General features: G+C 32.3%; 3 protein-coding genes across 12 annotated transcripts; 2 read left to right on the top strand and 1 right to left on the bottom strand.

Annotated features, from left to right (window-relative positions):
• Nucleotides 1-509: 509 nt before the first annotated feature.
• Nucleotides 510-13,617, bottom strand: LOC127070817 (RNA-binding protein squid). Of its 10 annotated transcripts, none has more exons than XM_051009290.1 (10): nt 13,293-13,616; nt 9,612-9,647; nt 9,286-9,326; nt 8,919-9,046; nt 8,573-8,716; nt 8,358-8,489; nt 8,041-8,266; nt 4,771-4,842; nt 3,150-3,262; nt 2,366-2,570 (listed from the first exon to the last, which is right to left on the bottom strand). In XM_051009290.1, the coding sequence occupies exons 1-9, from the start codon at nt 13,418-13,420 to the stop codon at nt 3,198-3,200; spliced, it is 972 nt and encodes a 323-aa protein (XP_050865247.1). In that variant the 5' UTR covers nt 13,421-13,616; the 3' UTR covers nt 2,366-2,570; nt 3,150-3,197. The 10 variants fall into 10 exon arrangements, with proteins under 10 accessions (XP_050865244.1, XP_050865242.1, XP_050865245.1 ...); XM_051009289.1 differs by having other exon boundaries at nt 7,999-8,266; nt 13,293-13,615; XM_051009292.1 differs by having other exon boundaries at nt 8,101-8,266; nt 13,293-13,615.
• A 1,022-nt stretch (nt 13,618-14,639) lies between these two features.
• On the top strand, nt 14,640-18,585 carry LOC127070815 (uncharacterized). The gene is made up of 12 exons (XM_051009282.1): nt 14,640-15,012; nt 15,209-15,332; nt 15,409-15,555; nt 15,971-16,149; nt 16,245-16,451; nt 16,616-16,837; nt 16,908-17,100; nt 17,172-17,382; nt 17,449-17,755; nt 17,853-17,998; nt 18,070-18,286; nt 18,369-18,585. The coding sequence occupies exons 1-12, from the start codon at nt 14,995-14,997 to the stop codon at nt 18,582-18,584; spliced, it is 2,187 nt and encodes a 728-aa protein (XP_050865239.1). The 5' UTR covers nt 14,640-14,994; the 3' UTR covers nt 18,585.
• Nucleotides 18,586-20,823: 2,238 nt separating this feature from the next.
• LOC127070764 (peritrophin-1-like) lies at nt 20,824-21,886 on the top strand. The gene is made up of 2 exons (XM_051009175.1): nt 20,824-21,060; nt 21,706-21,886. Exons 1-2 carry the CDS (start codon nt 20,824-20,826, stop codon nt 21,775-21,777), a joined length of 309 nt encoding a protein of 102 aa, XP_050865132.1. The 3' UTR covers nt 21,778-21,886.
• The last annotated feature ends 268 nt before the right edge of the window (nt 21,887-22,154 follow it).

The raw sequence follows: 22,154 nt of genomic DNA, 5'->3' as shown, positions 1-22,154 counted from the left end.
TATATATGACGTCGTTCTTGACGCCAATCAAAGATTGTTAATTTTTAGATAAAAAGTTTCAATGCTTTTTAGCAAGATAATAATTGAGATTACTTTTAAATCTTATCTCTCTAACTGTATCTTTTTTTATCTTTCTCTCTTTCTCTTCCCGGAATCCAAAAGTGATTTTCATTAATTTTCATTACAAAATTTTAATTTCTCGTTAAATCAATTATGACAGAACAATGGTTTCTGATAAAATCGAACTTGTCGTTTTCTGTTAAAGAAAAAATCTCATTATTAACGTATATAGTTAGAATTTCTCTCTCTCTCTCTCTCTCTCTCTCTCTCTCGCTCGCTCGCTCGTTCTCGCTCTCTCTTTCTCTCTCTCTCTCCTAATGTTACAATATTTTTATTAAACGACAATCGCGGAGTTAAAATCAAACATCGAAGCTCGACGATGCCTGAACTTTATACTAGACATATATCAATTAGTGTACTAGGCGGAGTTTATTATTAGTTTTTAATCGTTTTTTTTTTTTTTAAATCTTTTTTAATTAATATGATATAAGAGTTTATTTACTCAATTTATAAAAGTGATCCTATCTACGAAAAAACATCTTAACAGAATAGGTAAGTCACAATCGCGCTATTTAACAGCTTATTATTATTATTATTATTATTATTATTATTATTATTATTTTTGTTGTTGTTTTTAATCTATATCAAACAAAATACTGAAAGCTTTACTTCAAGACATTATTAGTGCATCTTCTCTTTCTTTCTTTGTTTATTCTTTTCTTTTTTTTTCAAGGAAATATTACAACGCACGACTTGAGCACAGATTTGTAGATTAGAGAAAAAGAAAAATACAATGGAGAGACTTGTACTTGAAATACATTAATACGACTTACTTTTTTTTTATATATCTACAAAGAAAATTGTGTCAAATATATAAATATTAAGAATACCTATGCAGAGTCGTTCCTTTCATATTAGAGCGAAGAATCATCTCACCGAAGACATAATTAGCTGTAATAGAATCAGCAAAATACTTGTTTTTTTTTCTTTTTTTCTTTTACTTTTCTATATATACTTTTTCCTTTCTATAATAAGATCGATAAACCTTCCTCCTCAGTCTTATATGTAAATCTAATATTATAGTTTAGATTCGACGCATTAAAGAAATCTTGTGTACATACTGTTTGTTTAGCTCTTTTTTTTTTTTTAAAGTAAAAAATAATTATATAGGACCTGGTCAATACAAATACACACACAACCGTATGCAAGGTATATTATGTACACAAAATGAATTTATTTTATCCTATTATTCTTACCAATAAGGAAGCAATAATCTTTTTACCTCATCTCACTCTCACTCTCTCTCTCTCTCTCTCTCTCTCTCTCTCTCTCATTATAATCACTATAAACAGTTGGGCACCTATTACGTTTTTCTTTCTCTCTCTTTTGTTGTTGAAACATTCATGTGTAAAAAGTACATTGCCTCTGCTTACTCTTCTACGGTAGGTTTCATCTCCCCCCTCCCCTCCCATTAATTAACTTTAATTATAGACAAAATTAAAATAATCTTATATCGTTAAAAATGTGGACAAAGTTGGTTGTGTTTTTCTCTTTTACTCAGCTCTGTTCACCGAGTTATACGAACGAGAGAACTCGTATTTTTATTTATTCTCTACACTATTTCGTATTTTAAATTATTATTATTATTATTATTAATATTAATATTATCTTTCATCTATTGCTTTCCCATTTGCACAAGGAGGAGAAAAAAGAAAAAAAAAAAGAAAAAAAAAAAAATAAGAATCATGTATTTAATAAACACCACAAAATATTTAAATATCTTTTGTGGGGGTAAAAAAGGCGTGGGTGTTATTGTGGTTATCCTTTGTGGTCGCGTTTAATATAATCATTGAAAACTACGTTTGTTATTATTGTGCCCATTTGTTTATAACTTCATTGGCCATATCCAAAAAATGCAAATACTTTGTTCTTCTTCTTCGTTTTTTTTTCTTTTTTTTAAACGTAAATATGATATACGATCTCACACACACACGCCTTACAACACTGAATATATATATATATAATATATTTATATGAGACATTAATGCTATTAATTAATTGTAGAAATTTTAAGATAAATAAAAAATGGAGATAAATCAATGAGAGTTAATGAGAGAATAGTCTTTAAACTATAATATATAATAAAAGAGTTTGGACTATATTGTACAAAGGGGTAAACGAGAGATGGAAGCAAACTATGTAAATACATATACGCATTTAAAGAAATATATACATGTGTATATGTATATACATTATTTTTCTTTTGTTTCTTTTCATTCTTTCTTTTCATACGTTCGCGCGAATGTTTTCTCTCTAACTTCCACAATGCTATTTTATATGTTAAACGCAACATGATCAACTATTTTACTGTTTTAATTGTGAATCTTGATGACTGAATTTGTTTAGCGGCAGTTGTCTGCGTTGTTGTTCTTGTCGTAGATGACGTGGTTGTTTATTAATGGAATGATGATGATTTGACGATTTATGATGAAATTTGTAGGGCGGGAAACCTAAAAAAGAAGGACAAACAATTGTTAATGATAAATCTTTTTCCTTCTCTCTTATCACAAATATTACAAAAATAAATAATAAAACAATTATTTAAAAAAATCATTTGACAAACCGATTAACAAAGAAGTTAATCCGAAGTTATTAATACTTTTTTTAAATTAATGAATTTGTTTTTAACAAATGAGGAGACCGAGTCCGTAATTATGAAAGTGACTTAAAATATAAGCCATATAGTTTTTATTTTGAGATATTTTTACATTTGTGTTGGAACTATTTAAAAATTCTTGAAAAATAATTCTTTTATATAATTTAAAAATGTTAAGTACAGCGCGTGTGATACAAAACATGTTTTTTAATAACTCGAATGACAGACCACTTCCACAATCATCGATTCAATTCTAATGTTTAATAATTTTTAGTAACCAAAACAAAACAGAACCAAACAAAACAAAACAAAACAAAACAAAACAAAACAGAACCAAACAAAAAATAGTACAGGATAATTTCAACAAAGGATGAGATCACGATATATATAATTTGATTGTCCATTATGAATTATTTTGAATGAATTGACTTACCAGCGTTTGCAATGAATATTACATTGCGGTCGCAAATAAGGATTTCCATTAATAGGGTTGGTGCCTTTGATTTTGGCGACCTCCCCTCTGCTTGCCGCCATAGCCTGAGCCTCCTGAAACAATCCCATGACGTGTTAGTCAAATAACCTACTTAATGAACTACTCCTCCCCAACTGTCTGTATTTAGATAAAAATTATCAACAAAGAGAATGACTATGAAAGAAAAGATTCGGCGTATAGACTACCACACGCACACTTCTATAATAGAAAATAATGTAAAATAATGAAGATATAACAGAGAATCTATATAGAGGCTACAGGCTAAGGTAGTAAGCTGCAGGCTGCGTGTTCCATTTCATATTCTTCCCTTGTCCTACACATTTCTGGAGTCTTCCGTAAGCTGAAATATTTATTTATATTTTTCTAACAAACAGCATAAAATGCTTGAAAATTATATTTAAACATCTATTGATATATACATATATATATACATATACGCGCACTCACATATATATATATCAACAGTTTGACAACTCATTTTATTTCAACTAAACTTTTACAACACGCACTACCAGAAATGTTTAAGGCTAAGGAAAATTAAATGAAATAAAACCGAAGGGCACGTAGATGTAATTATGATAAGCAGAGAATCATTTTTATTTTAGTATAATACTTCCAAAGGGTTAATTTCTATTCATTTGTTAGAAAGATCAATTATTAAATACATACTTTCTACATATACGTACATTTTCTATTAAGTTATTATGCAGAGAAGTTAAATTAACATGTAAAAAAAACTTCAAATCATTGATATCGATCAATTGAAATCGATCGAGTCATTTAAAAACAAGTCTGCATATAAAACACAAGAAATATTAATCATCATTTGTTTTATCGTAACAATACAGTAACCCCTTGAAAGCATATGTTGAACGGATATTGAAAAGCATTACAATTAATAAAATATTAGTGATAATACATCCCAAGGTGAATCATTCGATACCGAGGATGAGAGAACGTTGCAATTGTATCTATAAAGCTGATATGATTAACAATATTAATCGATTAGTATTCCCAACACAATTGTTATATCACAAATATAGAATAAATGAGACAATTTTGTTCTTTTTCTTTTAGACAACATTAAGATATATCAAGATTTGATTTTACAATTAGCATATAATTGTGAGAAAAAGATAAGAAATTTAAACTAAATATTACCAATACTTTAATTTTCATATGATCGATAATATAAGAATGTGCTACTTTTCTCACACATTCATACGTACATATACATGCGTTCAATGTGGAATTATATGCATATATATAAAAAACACTAAAAAGAACAAAATAAACAAATAAAAGGAGTATACAGAATGAGCGATGAATTAAACATAAAAAATATTAGATATGGGATTGAATGAAAATGTAATGACAAGGAAATATTTTTTCATTATGGCGAATATATACTAATAATAAAAAATCAAAAAAAAAAAGAAAATGAAAAATAAAAAGAAAAATAAATAAATATAAAAAATATATATACCAATAAAATATGATATTTAAATGAAATATGCCATGGGAAAATACAAAACAATAGAGAAGGAACGCTAATGCGTACCTTTACCGCGTGCACCACCGCGCCCACCACTGTAGCCACCATCGTAACTACCACCGCCATAGCCATAGCCGTCTGCGTTTCATGGAACACACGGTATAAAGAGACAATGGGATCAGTATGGTAATTACGCGCAAAAAACACGTTAGTTTTAACTTTTTCCTGTCTTTTTTTTTTTTTTTACAATAAAGTCTACGTTCGCTAATGAGCTTTCATCTCTTAATTAACAAAATATAATCAATAAAACAATCAGCTCAACAGAAATTTGTTAAACATTATTATAAAAAGCTTGTCAATCTTTTTTCTTTTCAAGACAAATTTCACTTGTACTATAGGCATATGTATATAACATATAAATAAATGAATATAGTTTTCTAAAGATCTTATTCTTAAGTTCGTGTTATGTTTATTGAAAAACTATTTCACATCTTCCAAAGGGTTCATTCGTTTGCACATTTCAAAGTTCTAAGTGCTGAGAGGCTGTTGTTTTACTTTTTCAAATTATTCTCATCCATTATTCTTTTTTTCTTCTATTTTGAATCGTGAGAGATGTATCGTCTATGAACAACTATGGATAAGTTGTTGCATGGACGAACTGATAATTGCAGAAATGAAATTTAATTGTACTACCAAATATGTTCACCACTGTCGTTAAGGATAATAAAGGGATATATATGGATGGGTAATATGAAAGAGAAGGAGAGCGGAAGAAAAAGAGTGTATAATCAAACAGATTATCCAATTTTTGCGGCTATTCTTTTAGTTTGTTTGTTTGATGAAGGCCGAAATGTACGATTAAAGTAGTAATATTATTCGAATGGACCTTTGAGGGGGGGGGGGGGGGGGGATAAATTTAAGTAACTTTCAATTGATTTCTCTTCGAAAGTAAAGTAGTCAAGTTACGTGACACAATAATGAAAAGAAAAAAATGCAATTGACAAATACAGATAATAGAAAAATTGATGGTCAGCGTATTGAGATATGCTTAATGAATATAGTTGATAAAGTGATGATATGAATTATGATGAATGAAAACGTAGAAGAAATGTCGAAGCATGCACGAGATATATATAAAAATATATTTTTTTGCCGATATAGGATTAAAAGCAGGAACGGAAGGTTCAATATACCATTTCATACGACATATTGTCCTGTACATTTTTGCTTTAATATTCTCCAAATTTTAGTTCATATATAATTATGTTACAGTGATTGCGTGCCTTTGAAGTCAGCGAGTCTGTAGAATAATAATAATAATAATAATAATAATAACAACAATAACAACAACAACAATAACAATAATAATATATACTCGTGAAAACCGAAATAGATGAGAAAAGAAAGCTATATTCCACTGATTCACTGACATCAATCAGTGAACGTATGAAATGTTACGTATCTTTAAAATTTTTTATTCACAAATTCATTTATATTAAAATTTGAACTCAGTAATCTCTCTCATCGAAAACAATTAAAACATGCTTTTGAAAACTTGTTAAAAACCTATAACAAATTTTCTTCTATTTTTTTTCCTTTTTTATTTAAATTAGAAAGTGCTAATTATATATATATAAAAAAAAAAAAAAATTACAAACAAAGAAAAAACGTGACCCGGTGCAATGTGCAAATAATAAATTCTAATCGTGCAATATTATTGATCTTTTCCCATTATATAACATAATGAGAGAATCTTAAAAAAGAAAGAATTCGGATTTGTTTAAAAAATAGACTTCACACATTCACTGTTACATATATTATATGTCATTTTCTTTAATTTATCGTTAATACTATAACCATTCGCACGTGTGTTAAATGTATGTGTTATGTGTATGTGTGCATCTTTTGCACGTAACATGTACGTGTATAATTGTCTATTTGTAATATTTGTGTTAGTTTAATATTAACAAGGCATCAAAGAATATAACTTAGTAAATCGTTAAATTTAGTTGGTCACAGCTTCATAAACAGCCAACCCTCTGGAAGTAGGTATTCGGATTATGTTCACGATCTCTGTATATTATTATTATTTCATACATATATATTTGTATATGTGTGTATACATTCATCATAAATAATGTGTGTATATATATATATATATATATATATATATATATATATATATATAAACATACATACACAAAGTATATTACTAAAAGGTTTTATCAATTAAAGCCACGATAGGGTCGTGATATATATTATTGTTTAAAAACTACGGTATTACACGTAAAAAGAGGTAGAGGAACATAATCCGAAAAAAATGGTATTTTTCCTACACGCCTGAGCTGCTGGTTTACACACTGTTCTGGTGTAAACAAAGAACCAATCACCGAGATATATATATATATATATACATACATACACACATATATATATATATATATATAATCGAGAAGAAGGAACTTGCACGATTATGCGATAAAAGTCTAATACCCGTGTGTTATATAATATTAATAATGATAAGAAAAAGATACAGTAATCCTTTTTAGTTGAATAAAACAACCAACCAACCGATCAGTCAACCAACTAACCGACCAACTAACCGACCAACCGACGTTATATTTGACTTTAGACTGAAAGATTAGTCGCTGATCCGCCTGCAAACCAGCACTCACCCTGCAGCATCAGCTATAATTAATATCACACATCGTATATAATCTTTTGTATGATACATACAATAATACCAAACTTCTCAATATCTATACGTTTATCGCGTACCACAAAGTAAATAGTAGTACACATATATATATATATATATATATACACATATATATATATATTATTTGTTATGTTGGCAGACGATCTCCATACGTTCAGCTTTGAATATTAGTACTGTAAGCACTATATATACGACATGCCTCATCAAACCAATCATAACGATCAATGTGACTTGTAGTTGAACATTTTTTGTTCTTTATTTCTCCTATTCTTTTTCTCTCTCTCACTCTCATTTTCATTCTCGCTCTCTTTCTCTCTCTCTCTCTCATTCTCACGCAAAAGAAATTCTTATTTTCTAGCAAAGCCTGATTAATTGATTTTTGTAGGTAATTTCAGTGATAAATGTTAAAATAAGTTACTATAGTAATCGTCTGCCGAATACACTGGGACGGTAACGATTGTTCTTTTTTCTTTCTTTTAAAATTTTTACTTTGACTTTTTCTTGTTCAAGTAGAGCACTAGTAGCAAACACGTGTGTCTCACGTGAATTTTTTTAGTAATAGTCAATAAAATTACCGTATCCACTGTAGTCGTAGCCACCATAGCCGCCGTACCCACCGCCGTAATAGTCATAGCCTCCTCCATAACCATCGTAGCCTCCTCCGTAGCCTCCTTGACCGTATCCACCGCCATATCCGCCACCATAACCACCTTGACCCCAACCTCCTTGGCCGCCAAATCCACGACCTCTTCCTCCTCGACCACCTCTACCACCTCGACCTCCAGCACCGCCGCGCATTCCGCCCATTCCGTCTGGTTTTGGAGTGGCTTTCTTTACGTCGACCTGAATTGATTGAATTATCCCACAAGATTATATAGAATTTTTCATTAATAATACAAGTTTGTGATTGACGTTTTTTTTTTCTTATACCAACCTCCTTGCCGTTTATCGTCTGTTTAGGTGTCTTCAAAAGTTCATTCACTACTTGTTCTGATTCGAAAGTAATGAAGCAGAAACCTTTCCTCTGGTTCTTTGTCTTATCGAATGGCATCTCTACGTCTACGATCTATAAAAAAAAGTTGGAATAATTTTCACCGATGGTATTCGCAGATGATCAAATGTTTCGTTTGTATTCAAGAATTTACTTACAGTTCCAAACTGTGAGAAGAAATTTTTAATATCCTCATCCGCAAGTTCCGTCGAAAGACCACCGACAAATATCTTCCCATGCCTAGCTTTTGCTTTCTTCGGATCTACTTTCTTATTATTAATAATGTGATCACCAGAAATAATCTATGAAACATACCAATTCTAGATTATAGAAAATGTATCATTGTGTATATAAAATTTTATATATTTATTTGTTTTCATCAGAAGTAGATCGTCGTCATGCACACTCAGTAGCAGAACTGGTACTTAAATTTCATCAGCCAATTATTACAAACTTGGAAGTATCAATGATGAAATGATATATAATAGAAAGTATCTTAATTACCTTGTCTAGCGATTCAGCTTTTGCAAAAACAATAAACGCAAAACCGCGTGATCGTCCTGTATTTGGATCTGTTTTAACATTGATGCTTTCAATATCACCATAAGCACCAAAATGATCTCTTAGTTCCTCTGAAAAATAAATACAATTAACAAATTGTGTTCAACCTATCTAAAGCCTATCTCTTCTCCAACTAATATTAAAATAAAAATGTAAATGTGCTAAAGCTCAGAAATAAAGTTTTCTCATCTGACAATCGTCATCTGAAGGTGTCCTAAGGTAAAAAAAAGTATGCATCATTGCTTAAGAGCACAACTTTTTCCTTTTGAAGTTTTTTTATGTCCCATTCGATAAAAAAATGAATACTCACTATCCGTTGTTTCCCAGCTTAGACCTCCAACAAATAATTTCCTGTTGAAGATAAAAATAAATAAGAAATTAAAATTATCATGTTCGACCTACTTTCCAAATAAATTATTATTCGAATTAAGCAGCAATCATAGCTGGCTATCATCTGGATATGTAACTTTAGCACTAAATATACATATTTTTTTTACTCAAACTATGTTACGTTTTGGAAATAAATAAATAAATAAATAGATAGATAAATAAATAAATAAATAAATAAATAAATAAAAAGAAAAAAGGGCAAGGAAAAAAAAGATAAAAAAGAAAATAATAAAAAATGGAATGTACCTATCGTTCAGAGAATCCTGGTTACCTCCGGCCGACCTGTAAAGCAATGGAATGAGTATATTTTACTAAAAGTTTAAAAGATCTTTTATATAAATATTAAGGATTAAGGGCGAAGCAAAAATTTTAATTTTGTTACGAACTGTATCCATTTATATATATTTCAAAAAGGAGTTTGACTTGACCCCTGGAAAAATTAGAATCATTTGTTAAAATATTAAAATTTAATATTGATAATACACAAGAAACGTAAAAGACCATTTGTCATTTGGAAAAGGGGTTCTGGATAAGCTCTCAAGTTTTGGCGAGGAACTTTATTTAGCGGATGCAAGTAATTTATTAAATGCTTCATAATTATATGTTTATATAATTACGTGTATGTATATTCAATTACAAACTTAAGTTGAAGTTAATTCAAGTGACCAACTTTATACTGCCTGCCATGAGAGATTTGGAAAAAATATAATTTTTGTATGAACAAAAATATCAGTAATAGTTTCAAGACAAGAATAATAGTAATAAAATGTTCATACCACTCCTAAAATAAATGAATTATAATTCATTGCAACTTTTTTTTTTATATTACCATATGTATGAAATAAATGTGCATTTATATCCTCAGTACGTGAAACAAAAGTTGTGACAACCAACCATGTGATGACAGCTCTGTACACCATAAAAATCATAATCTGAACTTCAAACAAGTATATGCTTCAAGAACAAAAAAAAAAAAAAGAATTGAAGGGAAAACTTGGAAAAAAGTATGCATATGGAAATTAACGTATTTAGAGATCAAAATACTTTTCATGACGTTCTTGCGAACCCAAGCTACAGTTACAACTCCAGTTGAGATACAGCTGCTCCTAAAGGAAACAAGATTTAACTTTTCCAAGTTGAACTCTGACTGCTGATTGGCCCAAAGAATTGGCATATGGTAGATAGACTGCAACTCTATTAAAAAGCTAAAAAAATTGTTTTCATATTACAAGTTAATGCTGGTCACTTCTTCATATACTTATTTTTTCTTTTTTTCTTTCTTTTTTTTTTTTTTTCTAGTTAAACTTATATGCACATGATACTGAACATTTATTTAATATATAAATATATGTATATGATAATGTATATATTTGTTTCTTTGTTTAGTCATCGGCAAAATATTATTATTGTTTCAAGTCCTGATATACTTTTCGTCCTTTCTACATATTCAAATTACGAGCTGCAATATGATTTCATTTTTCTGGCAGTTTGGTGGTAGTTGTCTGTACTTAGATATTGATCTTTCATATATCATCTAGGGCTGGTGATAAATACCGTGGGCACCAGTCACTCGCCGCTTATCAGTTGTTGGTCGGGTCACGGTTAGCCGGTTGCGAGCCGCCCGCCATAATCGCACTGGGTCGTTTGCCACCTGCAGACCAAGCCACATAAACTGAGTTAATGGCATTCCGACCTATCGGAGGTTTTCGCATTGGCCCTAGTGACTCTGTGCTTTGATCACGCCCAAACAGCATTGACATCGTATCAGAAATTACTCTACGCGTGACCCAGCAGGCAAGTGTGTGTCTGTGCGAGACTTATTGATCTGACGCAATTGACTCGACTTCCAGTGCTTGTGTAGTGACGAAACATGACGGACTTGAACTTGACGTTGACTTCTCATAAAATTCAGACTCAGAAGTCATTCATAAGGCTTCACGGTTCAGTTCACAGATCCCAGGTAAGCGTACATTATTGTCAATCGTGAACAATTGACTAACCAGAATTCGGCTGCAATGAATGTATGAGGAAGATTCTCGGCTGTCCAAAAACGGATTTGAAAGTTTACACTCTATAAAAACATTATAATCATTATTTGCGTTACTCGTATACAAACTTGATCAATAATAGAATCACAACTTTTCTTTATTAATTACAGAACTAGAATAGAATTAATTAAATAGGTAGGAGCAGAAATAAGGAGTTTACACAAAGTTATAAAATTTCAAATAAACTTATACCTCGCAACAACAGCACAATAAAAAGTTACAACTAGCACTTATCATGATTACGCATATATTTACCTTATCTTATTTTCTCAATAAATATCATGCATTATTTTATTTGGACTTTAAAATTGATGTGTTAAAAACAGTGGAGTGACGGCCTTCGGTCATTGATTTTTGTTACGTTCTACATTAGGTTTACATTCCTAAACACCTATCACATGGATAAGAGAAAGTACACCTCCAAATTTATAAAATAGGAGATTTTCTAGTGTTTTTAAATATTTATGCCATTTCAAAGAAAATCTACGCGATAAGCACAGCATAAGGATACTACCTAAAATTTGTAGGTTACATTCGCTTTCCCAAAAAAATTTTATATACCTCTACGTTTAATCTAATAATGCTTACCCATTTTCAAAAAACATACCCCAAACTATGAGTAAGAGTTTGCGATAATCCAAGGCTGTAAGGATGACAAAAGAAAGAAAGAAAGGAAAAAAAAAAGAAAAAAAGAAGTCGATTCCTTAGTATTAAGAGTCCAAAATGCTGTGGCAATGTAAGGAGCAAAAGTAACGGCATAAAAAGTAAGAACACAAAGTAGTATTTACATAGAACGAGTCCGATAAAATCGATACATATCAGACTAATTTCGCCGAATCCGGTGAATAAATCATCCAGCTTGAGTTCTCGTTACGCTGAAAAAGGGTAAAGGCAAAGAGGTGCTACGTAGCTAACTGAGACAAATTCTTATGATATACACAATCCTTTAAATTAAGTATTTCTCAAAGATATTTTACAGACAAAAATAACATCTTTAATATATTTTTTCGTAAATAAGAAAAAAATTGATATTTGATTCGTTACACTTACTCTCTTGCATCGATAATAATTATATATATACACACATTATATATATATATATATTACTTTCGAATCGATAGCACGAATGTAAATTGACTATTGTAAAAAAGTAAAAAGAAAGAAGAAAAAAAAAAAAAAGAAAGAAGAAATTTTTATTGGGATGAAACGTAACGTAAAACGTAATAAAATACACGAAGGATATGCCCAAGCATGTTGAACACGCGATAAAAAAACTTGATGCATAGATATATACATCAGTATAATCCAAAGCCCGCCATTTTATATGCCTCCTTCATGCGACGAACGAACAATGCGTGGGCGCGTCCCTCTGAAAACCTACGGCCGGCATCTCCACTTGTTTTCTTTCTGAATCACCATATATATATCAAAGTACTTGCAACGCGTTCGAAAAAAAGAAAGTTACCCAATGTTTTATCATAGTAACGTCACGCTGGTAGTACAATTGTAAAAAATGCAAACACTCATTTTCCGTCTGATGTCGTTGGATTACTTTTTCTTTTTTGTTACCGTAAAGGGGAAAGCTCCCGCGTCCGCCATTTTGTCATACGCGATCGTACCAAATGAAAGCTACTCGACACGGAACTAGATAATCTATATATCTACAGCTATATAAAAAAATATATATACATACATACGATGTATATGTATATATATATATATATATCACGACGACGCACAAAATGTAAAGAAAAAAAATATATATTTCTCCGCGCGGATAAAAAGTTAAATTACGTGCGTCAGAATGAAACGTTATTACGCGTTCGCCATCCAAGCTGGAAAGCAATCTGGGACACAACGGAGATTGAGAAAAAGTTACCTGTCCTCTTGGGACTCCTGGTTGTTTTCAGCGGCGTCCCCGCCGCCACCATTCTCCGCCTCGCCGTTCTGCTCAAAGTTCTGATCAGCGATATCTTCGCTGAAGTCGTTGTTCTCCTGATCAGCCATAGTTATACGCGATTGATTTACGTGTCTTACCAAAAGAAAATAGATAGAAAGATAAATTAACACTTGAGGAACACGTCTTAAAAAGGGAAAAAAAATAAGTGTGTTCCGACTAAAACGTTTACGTACACCGCACGAGCAACAAACACTTTTCACGTCCGAACAGCTCGGCTGCCGAGAGGAGAAGGGAGAGTAGCTCGTAACTCTGTACGGCTTCGAAGCTTCTGCGCAATGCATCACGGGAGCCCCACTACTTCTCCGCCAAGGCGGTCAGCCAATCGCGTGGCTCCGTCTCAGTGCCGTCTTCGAGCGTATCTATGCCCCCATTGGATCACCGGTAAATAATAGATCCATGCCGGCTAAGAAAACAAATTGTTATCGATCGATATCGATTCTAATAACTATGTATACTGTACTTCTTATATCTATTGTGACAAAATACTACAATGAAATTATGTTATTATATCAAACAAGTCTGTATTAATAAATTATTTAAAAAAGAATAAACACAGTCGACCTCAATTACACATTTTTATGTATATACCTTGTTAATTGAATATAAAAGGTATTGAAATGATCAATTATTTCTATGTAATCAAAAATTAAGATCGACGAGAACGATCGGAGTAACGCAAGAGAAAAAATATTACGATTTAATGAAGTCTTGTGACATTTTAAGTAAAACACCTAATATATACTCATTAGTACGTTCCTGAAGTTTCGATCAATGTGAGAAATTCTGAAACGGAAGAGAGACGGGCGGCGGATGTGGCGGCATGTCCCTGGGATGAATCGGCTTCGGTGTAGAGTCGCGTAGGGAAGAGTACCGACATTGGCTGAGATTGGCGGCAAGCATCGCGAAGCGACCAATCAAAATCCACATGAGATCCCGCTCCTTTGCCTAGTTTTTGCTTCCCACAATTCCAAGCGCGCGTGGCTCTACGAAGAAATCAATAAAATATATTATATTTATCAATGGATCGGACCGCGTTTACGCGGCTCTCACACCAATACGATTACGTTACTTGATTAACATCACATGGAAGATCAACGAATTAAAATTTGTATTATTAAATGATATTTCTTATAGGCTTATGTCAAAGATTGGAATACATATTCGACGTTCGAATGTAAAACTTAATATATATATATATATATATATATATATATATATATATATATATATAGAGTGGAACATTTCTTTTCGAGATGATAGCGCTGGTATCGTATTAGATGACACGTTACTTTGTAATCTACGTGTCTATATTTTTATCATCGGCATGTAAACGCTGCTTTTTCTCCTTCTTCTTTTCATTACAAAATGATACATATATTTTTGAATTAATGAGTATGAATTTTCTTTCTTGTAAATAATAAATAATTTCATGAAATACAGACTGTATGATCATCATCAAATCGTTGGGAATTAATCGATACTTGCTTCGATATACTTATTGACCGATTAGCTTTTGTTTACCAACGTCTCAATGTATCGATTCCAATTAGTTCAATAAATTGTTTATACAGTTTCATAGGAAAATTTTAACGTGTAAAAGGAAAAGGCCGAGGCCGTCGAAATGCCTGAGGAACAGAAGGTGGGCTAGTCTCCCTTGTATATTCCTAAAATAGGATGTCGGTGAAAATGAAGAGGGGAGAGAGAGAGAGAGAGAAAGAGAGAGAGAGAGAGAGAGAGAGAGAGAGAGAGAGAGAGAGAGAAACTTAGGACTATACCACATTCTGTGCTCGCACGTTTCACTCGCTAACCATACTACTATGCATGTATATCCGTAGGTCCTCAAACTACAGGATGTCTGGCGTACTTGTAATAAAATACGTGCTGCAATATTTCGTTTGGGTCTTAGTCTTTGGGATCATTATAAACCTCTAGATCCTGACAATAACAGCTTGATCTCAGGTAGAAAAGTAATTTCTCAAAAATTTCCTTCTTAAGAGGATTAGATTAAACAATTTTGCAAATCGTTCTTTCGCAGAAACTAAATTTGTATCAGTTTTGAACGGACCACTGAAGGAAACTATCGGCTTATCTGATAAGGAAATATGTGATCTTGCTGATTATTTTCGTGTTCAAGATGGACGGATTCTTTACAGGCAATTTTGCGAGGTCATTCATGACAGTGGTATGACAAACAATTTTTTACAGATGTGTCGTGAGATCACGATCGAAGAGAATTCTCGGTCTGAAAAGTAATAAAATTTTTTTAAAAAAGTGCCTGAATTGACTGACTGACTTTCTTTTTCAAAAAGATACTTTATCGTATATTTAGTTTCATAAATATTATAAACAGTTACTTTCTACAAGAAATGATTTCAAAATTCTTCAAAATCCAATAGTACATCCCCTTTAAGTGAAGATTTATCGTAAGTAGGTTGTAAAAGTGACAACGGATTTTCCCTAAGGGTTCTATTGTAATCTTTCTCTACCTGAAACGAAAGAATTAATTTTATCTACCTGTAGGATTTTGAATTTTCTCCAAAATTTTAACGTCAGAAAGAAAACACATTCGTAGAAACGTAAAGAAAAATCGTTTGCAGTTCCTGATTTTAGTAAGAACAAGCCACTCGTAACTGGATTAGAATGGGAAGATCCACTTCATGTAAACGTCTTGAGTGCTACCGAACTTCGAAAATTATGTTTGATAATCACTCATATCGCTGTTCAGATAAACAAGCGTAAACTCGTCTTGAGGCCCTATTTCCAAGATTACGAATTAGTACGTTTCGTCAAAAAAAGAAAAGAAAAATACTAATAATTTATTAAATATCTACATACGAACATGATCTATACGATCTTTCAATATCTTCCTAGATAGCAAAGAATGTCGGTACCGTTACCTACGCTCACTTTGGTCGAGTACTCAAATTTCTCGGCATTGTTCTCGGTTCGGAAGAATTCTGTTTATTGGTGAAAAGATTTGCGAAAGATGCCTACACCATAAATTATGTAGCCTTCGTAAAAGCCATCGACGAGGCACAAGAATACATGGAGAAACATGGAATGCTAGATCTTGCTGGAGTAATAAGAGTTTTTCAAATCTACAAAAAATAAACGAATTAACGTTAATTACAAATAGTATTATCGCCTAGCTAATACGAATCAACGAAATGAATTTTTTTTCTCCATATATTTACATAATTATAGTACTATGAGAAAATGATTGAATTCTATCGATTTAATAGAAATTACTTGATCAATTTCCTGGCCGAGTGATTACCGCAGAATTGCCGAAACTTCCAAGGCCAGAAATTGGTAGAGTTGATCCAGCTCGAGTCTTCGGAAAACAAATAGCCTTTCATCCTGTGACGAAGTTACAGAAAGAACAGATGTCCTTAATGGAAGTTATTCATCGAATTCAGAGACATATTTTTGAGCTTCGAATTCGTATTTCAGAGTTCTTCAAGGTTGCAATCGTTAACTCCTTTAAAAAGATCCTATTCTAAGAAAGAGATAATGAAATAAATTCATTTCTAGGATTTTGATCCTTTGAATGATGGCAGAGTAACGGTATCACAGTTTAGAAGAGGATTAGATGCTCTTCAAGTGTCTTCTTTAGGACGTCTTTACATTGCTGAAACAGATATCCATGCTTTGATCACTCTTTACAAAGATCCTAACGATCTTGATCGTGTTTGCTGGAGGACATTCGAGGATGATATAAATCAAGGTGCCTTTAGATTGGATACTACAACTAGAATATCTTGTTCATTCGATTTTAACGTAAGATCTTCTTCGAAGTGTTCACTGTTAAGGAATTAGAGAAATTGCCGAATTTGAAAGTAGTTTCACCACCGAAAGAAATAGAGGAACTTGGTAAAAGAGGTGCCACTGATTGGCAATGTGAAAAGAAAAGCATAAGAGAATTATGCGAAGATACGTTGCAGAAGGTTCGACATAGAGTCGAAGAACGGCGAATTCTTTTGAAACAATTTTTTAAAAATTATGATAAGTAAGTGGCCTTGAATCTTATTATTCGATCTATAACGATTATTCATTATTATATTTTATTCGTTAGGAATAATTGTGGTCACGTAACTCGTGCACAAATGAGACAAGTTCTAACAACCGCGACTATACTTCTATCGTCCGAAGAAGAATATGCCCTTGAACGAAGATACAACGACGATCTCGGTTTCGATTATTACCGATTTTTAAAGGAATTAGAAGCTAAACCTATAGTAGCACCTCTTTATGATCGAATGCTGGAAGAGAAGAAGAGAGTTAACGCTGAAGCTAAATTCCCACCTAGCACCGAAGATGAAACAAACATCGTCCTTGTATTGGCCAAGATTAAGGCCAAGGTTGTACGCGAGAGAATCAAGGTAAACCATGAAAAAATATCTTGGTTTTTATTCTTGACACTTTCAATGTGATTCCCCTCAAGATGATTACTCTCTTTTTATTTTTGTCGTCAATTAGGTATCCGAATTTCTTAAGCAATATGACACACATAATGAATTGTCTGTAAGTACGACGGATTTTACTCGTGGCTTGGATCAACTTCGTTGTAATTTGAGCACCACTGAGGTCGATACTATCGTCAAGATCTTCAAGTCCCCTATGAAGTACTATTATTCTATAGAAAGATAGAAATCTTTTCCTACAAAACGTAACTTTTTTCTTTTCTTTTTCACAGGCCAGGTTTCGTTGATTACGCCAGGTTTGCTGAATGTGTCGAGGAAGCAGTAACCATTGGTAGTTTAGAACGAGCACCTTTGCTTGTACCTATACAACATATTCCTTCAGAAGCTAGCAGCAGGACATTCCTTAATTTCGAAGAACGACATATATTGAGTCAGGTGATGGATAAATTATGTGTTGTTCGACAACCCAATTTGGAGGAACTCTTTGTAGTGAGTTTGATGGGTTTATTCGTACAAAAATGAACGAGAGATTTCAACGATCATTAATCTCTTATTTATCGATAATTTGTAGGATTTCGATAAAGAAAATGTAGGTACGGTATCGAAGAATTGTCTGATGCGGGCTTTGTCGATCAGACGAATGCTAGAGTTGATAAACAGCAAAGGATTTGATGTCCTTTACAAATGTTTTTCTATCGATAGAGCTGGTCATCTTGAATTTGATTATCGTGCATTTTTACGAGCTCTACGTTTGTTAAAAGAAAATAAATCAGCTTTACCATTTTAAATACTTTTTGTCTAATATTTGTCTCTTACAGCTTTCACAAGCATCTCAATAAAAAAGAAAAAATTGTAGTGTTCAAATATCGTATTATATATGTAGTTTAACTATGACATTTTGAAGCTGTTAAGAAAGCCAGAAAGATTCTATTGTTCGAGTATTTATACGGATAAGGAGGGTATCTTCGTTTCGACTTCCTCCAAAACTCGTTTTGTTCTTCTCCTATCAAGTGGATTACAAAACTCGTCTAACCAGCCACCATTCTTTGCCATTTTTTTTTTTCTAAATCCATATTAACTTCACCATTGCTCAATATGCTTAAGTAAATCTATACAATTAAATGAGAGATCCAAAGGTCTTTTTTTTTTTTTTTCATTTTTTTCAAAGATATAAGAGATCAAGATTTTAGGCTTTATGTTCAGTAATATTCTTCTTCTCCTTGTCTAAGCACAATCAGAGGTAATAAGATACACATGCACGTACATACACGTGCGTGCGTGTCCATATACATATTATATGTCATATACATATACATACATATATATATATTTAAACATCATATAATATGACATCGTTTCATTTAAACATTTCTCAAACTTAGCGATATTCCTAAAACAAAATATAATACATTTATTATTTATAATTAAATCTAATTAAATACATAAAATATATACTCGTAAATAAAGATAGTGTCGACATCTGACTAAAAATCATTCTCTGACTACTAACCTTGCGCAGATCATGAAGAATTCTATTTTAACCATCGGTAATGTCGGTAATATAGGAACGCCATAATATCAACCCGGTCCACTGAAATATTTTTACCATTAGATGACAACACTTTGTTATTTCTATAAAAAAGGTAAATTATAAAAATTAATGATATCCTATCTATTTAAAAAATAAAAAAAACGAACAAAAAATGAAAAAGATTTGAAAGGAAGTTGAAGAACAGTAATTATCTCTTATTCTCTAATCAATGAATTATCGACGATTTGCGCGTTGATAGCGGACATAGCAGATATTGATTTTTAAAAATAAATAAAAATCATAGAAAGAAATACAAAATATACCCAGCTAGTGATCATTAGTTTATTTCTAAAATCTTGGATAGGACACACTTTGTATTCTCTAGCATGTATTAAACTCGTGAAGAATAACTTTCGAGCGATTAGAGAGAAAGTATTGAATTAGAATGCTCCAAACGAATGCTCCAAAATTCTATTTTCCTATCAGCTTGAATACTTTTTCTATATCTATAGAGAATGTGAGAAACCGTGCCGGAATATAATTTTCTTTCTATATTCAAGTTAGAAAAAAATGTTAAAGCAAAAAAGATGCACGAGTTAAGAGTGATTACATATTCGCGATCATATTTTTTTCGCAAGAACGATACACGTGTATGCACATGTACATATATATAAAAGAGAATTTGATCAAAGATCAGCATTAATCGAAAAATAATTGACAATGATAATATCAATGCTATGAATAATAGAAAAGAGTTATAATACATGGAAGAAAAGGGAAAAAAGAAAAAAAAAGTTAGACAAGTTCGAGGCTCGTTATCCTTGAAAGAAAAGCTGATAGGATGCAGCAGAGGGTAGGAAGATACGAAGAATGTCTCAACGAAAGCTCGGTAGGCCTGAAGCACGTCTTGTAAGCTTAGAGATCGTGGGGGTAATTAAGTGGTAAGTCTAAAAGAGAAAGAGAGAACCCTCGAGCTCGTGCAAAAGATGCAAACCGAAGAGACATGGAGGTCATGCTTCCTGACCTAATTTTATATTTATCGATACTTGCGTCCAGAAAGATCATTCTTTCTTTCTAATTGTTAAGACAAGAATCCCTTGATCAATTATGATCGTTTTGTCATTGGAAACAATTCTATTAATTCCTAAGTTTCTGAACAATTGTTTACTTAACCGTTCAAGGTTTATTTATCGTATCAGAGATAAAATTTAATTGTTATTGATATCGACAAGGGATAACATTGTAATTGTGATAAAAATGTTACGAGATATCTTTTATCATTATCTTTTCATACCTTGATTACCTTCGATTATGCGACTTAACAATCTATATAAACCGCATTGCTCTCAAAATAGACAATTTCATTGAATTTTATCGAAAGGTAGGTCTTCCACTACTACTGATAAATCACTATTATTCTAAACATTTGATTTTAATCACCATTATTGATCTCAATTCCCTTTTATCTTCTACAGATATAACGACAAGCTGAAAAATGAAACGTCTACTTGCCCTTCAATGCATCTTCTTATTCGCTGTAACTGTCTACGCTGGTCCACCATTAGGAATACCCGAGGAAGATCTCTCGGAACAATGTCAGACTCCACTATGTCCAGTAAATAGAAACTCTGAAACTGTAAATCTGCCCTATCCTTTGGACTGCTTTCTTTACATTTCTTGTGGAGAAACAGAAACTATCGAAACCTGTCCGGATAACTTAGTCTTCAACAAGGTAAGTTATATATCCCAATTTGATCAAAAAGTATCAGCTTCGTTTTTTGACCTGCAATCAATACAATATTTTCATTAGTTACGTGCTAATAATCAATTTTTATCAACGTGATCTCTCTCCTCTCTCTCGTTAGAAGTGTCTCGCGTGAACTCACGTAATCGTGATTTCATTTCATACATACTACGTACACTATAAAAAGAAAAAAGAATCAACTGTCCCTATTGCAAGCAAGGACGTTACGCGTGGCATGACGAGTCTCTTCGAGCAAAGAGTCACGACCTCGGATCACCCTTGAAAACTCCCTTGGAACTCGCTTTCACCGTATTCAGTTACAGTGCTCCCGTGTGTGCACGTGTCTATTGTGAGACTTGGTGCTTCACCTGACACGTGCCAATTTTCAATTCACCGGTACCATGCAATGCGTAACTGCTTGACTTCTTGATGTGACATTCATCAGGGTCGTGTAACCCTTAGATCGATGCAATCGATAACGTGGAACTTGTTGAAAGAACATAAATATGTGCACGATCATATCTTATCGTTAACATTTTATTTCTTCTTCCAAACGTTATCAGTTTTATGTATAAAAATCGACATACTCTTACCTTACCGGTACGTATTGATTTTCTCTTTTATTTTTCGTAGAAAACCGGACTATGCGATACACCAGCGAACGCCCAATGCGTACCGTGTTGGCAACAACCATCGCCATATTAAGCTCTTAATTATTGTTAAAACGTTATACGTGAAATAATGTTACAATATGTACGTAAATTAAATTAAAAGTCGAATAAAACAAATTTTGCAGCAAAATTTGATTAGCGAACACGGGGTATTACAATCTATTTCCACATTTTTGGCATATTTCCTCCTACGTTCAAATTTATATTAACTCGTTGCTTCCCTCTTAATTAAGAACAATGCCGAATAAATATTCAGAAATGTTTGGTATGCGTTTATGAAAACACTTGAGAATTTTATTCCACGAACGTTAATCTAAAATATTATTAAAAAAAAATATTGCGAAAGGGAATGAGTATAGGGGTTTGTAAATTGAATACAGCGGGTCAAGTGGTATCGATTATTTTCTGGAG

The sequence above is a fragment of the Vespula vulgaris genome, chromosome 19, assembly GCF_905475345.1.
Source record: "Vespula vulgaris chromosome 19, iyVesVulg1.1, whole genome shotgun sequence".
Lineage (NCBI taxonomy): Eukaryota > Metazoa > Arthropoda > Insecta > Hymenoptera > Vespidae > Vespula > Vespula vulgaris.
This window is presented reverse-complemented; position numbering and strand designations above follow the sequence as displayed.

Coding starts and splice junctions, on each gene's coding strand:
- LOC127070764 (XM_051009175.1), top strand. CDS start 20,824: ATGAAACGTCTACTTGCCCTTCAATGCATCTTCTTATTCGCTGTAACT. Junction 21,061..21,705: donor ATAACTTAGTCTTCAACAAG/GTAAGTTATATA, acceptor TATTTTTCGTAG/AAAACCGGACTATGCGATAC.
- LOC127070815 (XM_051009282.1), top strand. Junction 16,452..16,615: donor GAATGCTAGATCTTGCTGGA/GTAATAAGAGTT, acceptor TCGATTTAATAG/AAATTACTTGATCAATTTCC. Junction 17,999..18,069: donor ATCTTCAAGTCCCCTATGAA/GTACTATTATTC, acceptor TCTTTTTCACAG/GCCAGGTTTCGTTGATTACG.
- LOC127070817 (XM_051009285.1), bottom strand. CDS start 13,420: ATGGCTGATCAGGAGAACAACGACTTCAGCGAAGATATCGCTGATCAG. Junction 8,490..8,572: donor TCTTCTCACAGTTTGGAACT/GTAAGTAAATTC, acceptor TTTTTTTTATAG/ATCGTAGACGTAGAGATGCC. Junction 2,571..4,770: donor CGGTGGTGCACGCGGTAAAG/GTACGCATTAGC, acceptor CTTCTTTTTTAG/GTTTCCCGCCCTACAAATTT.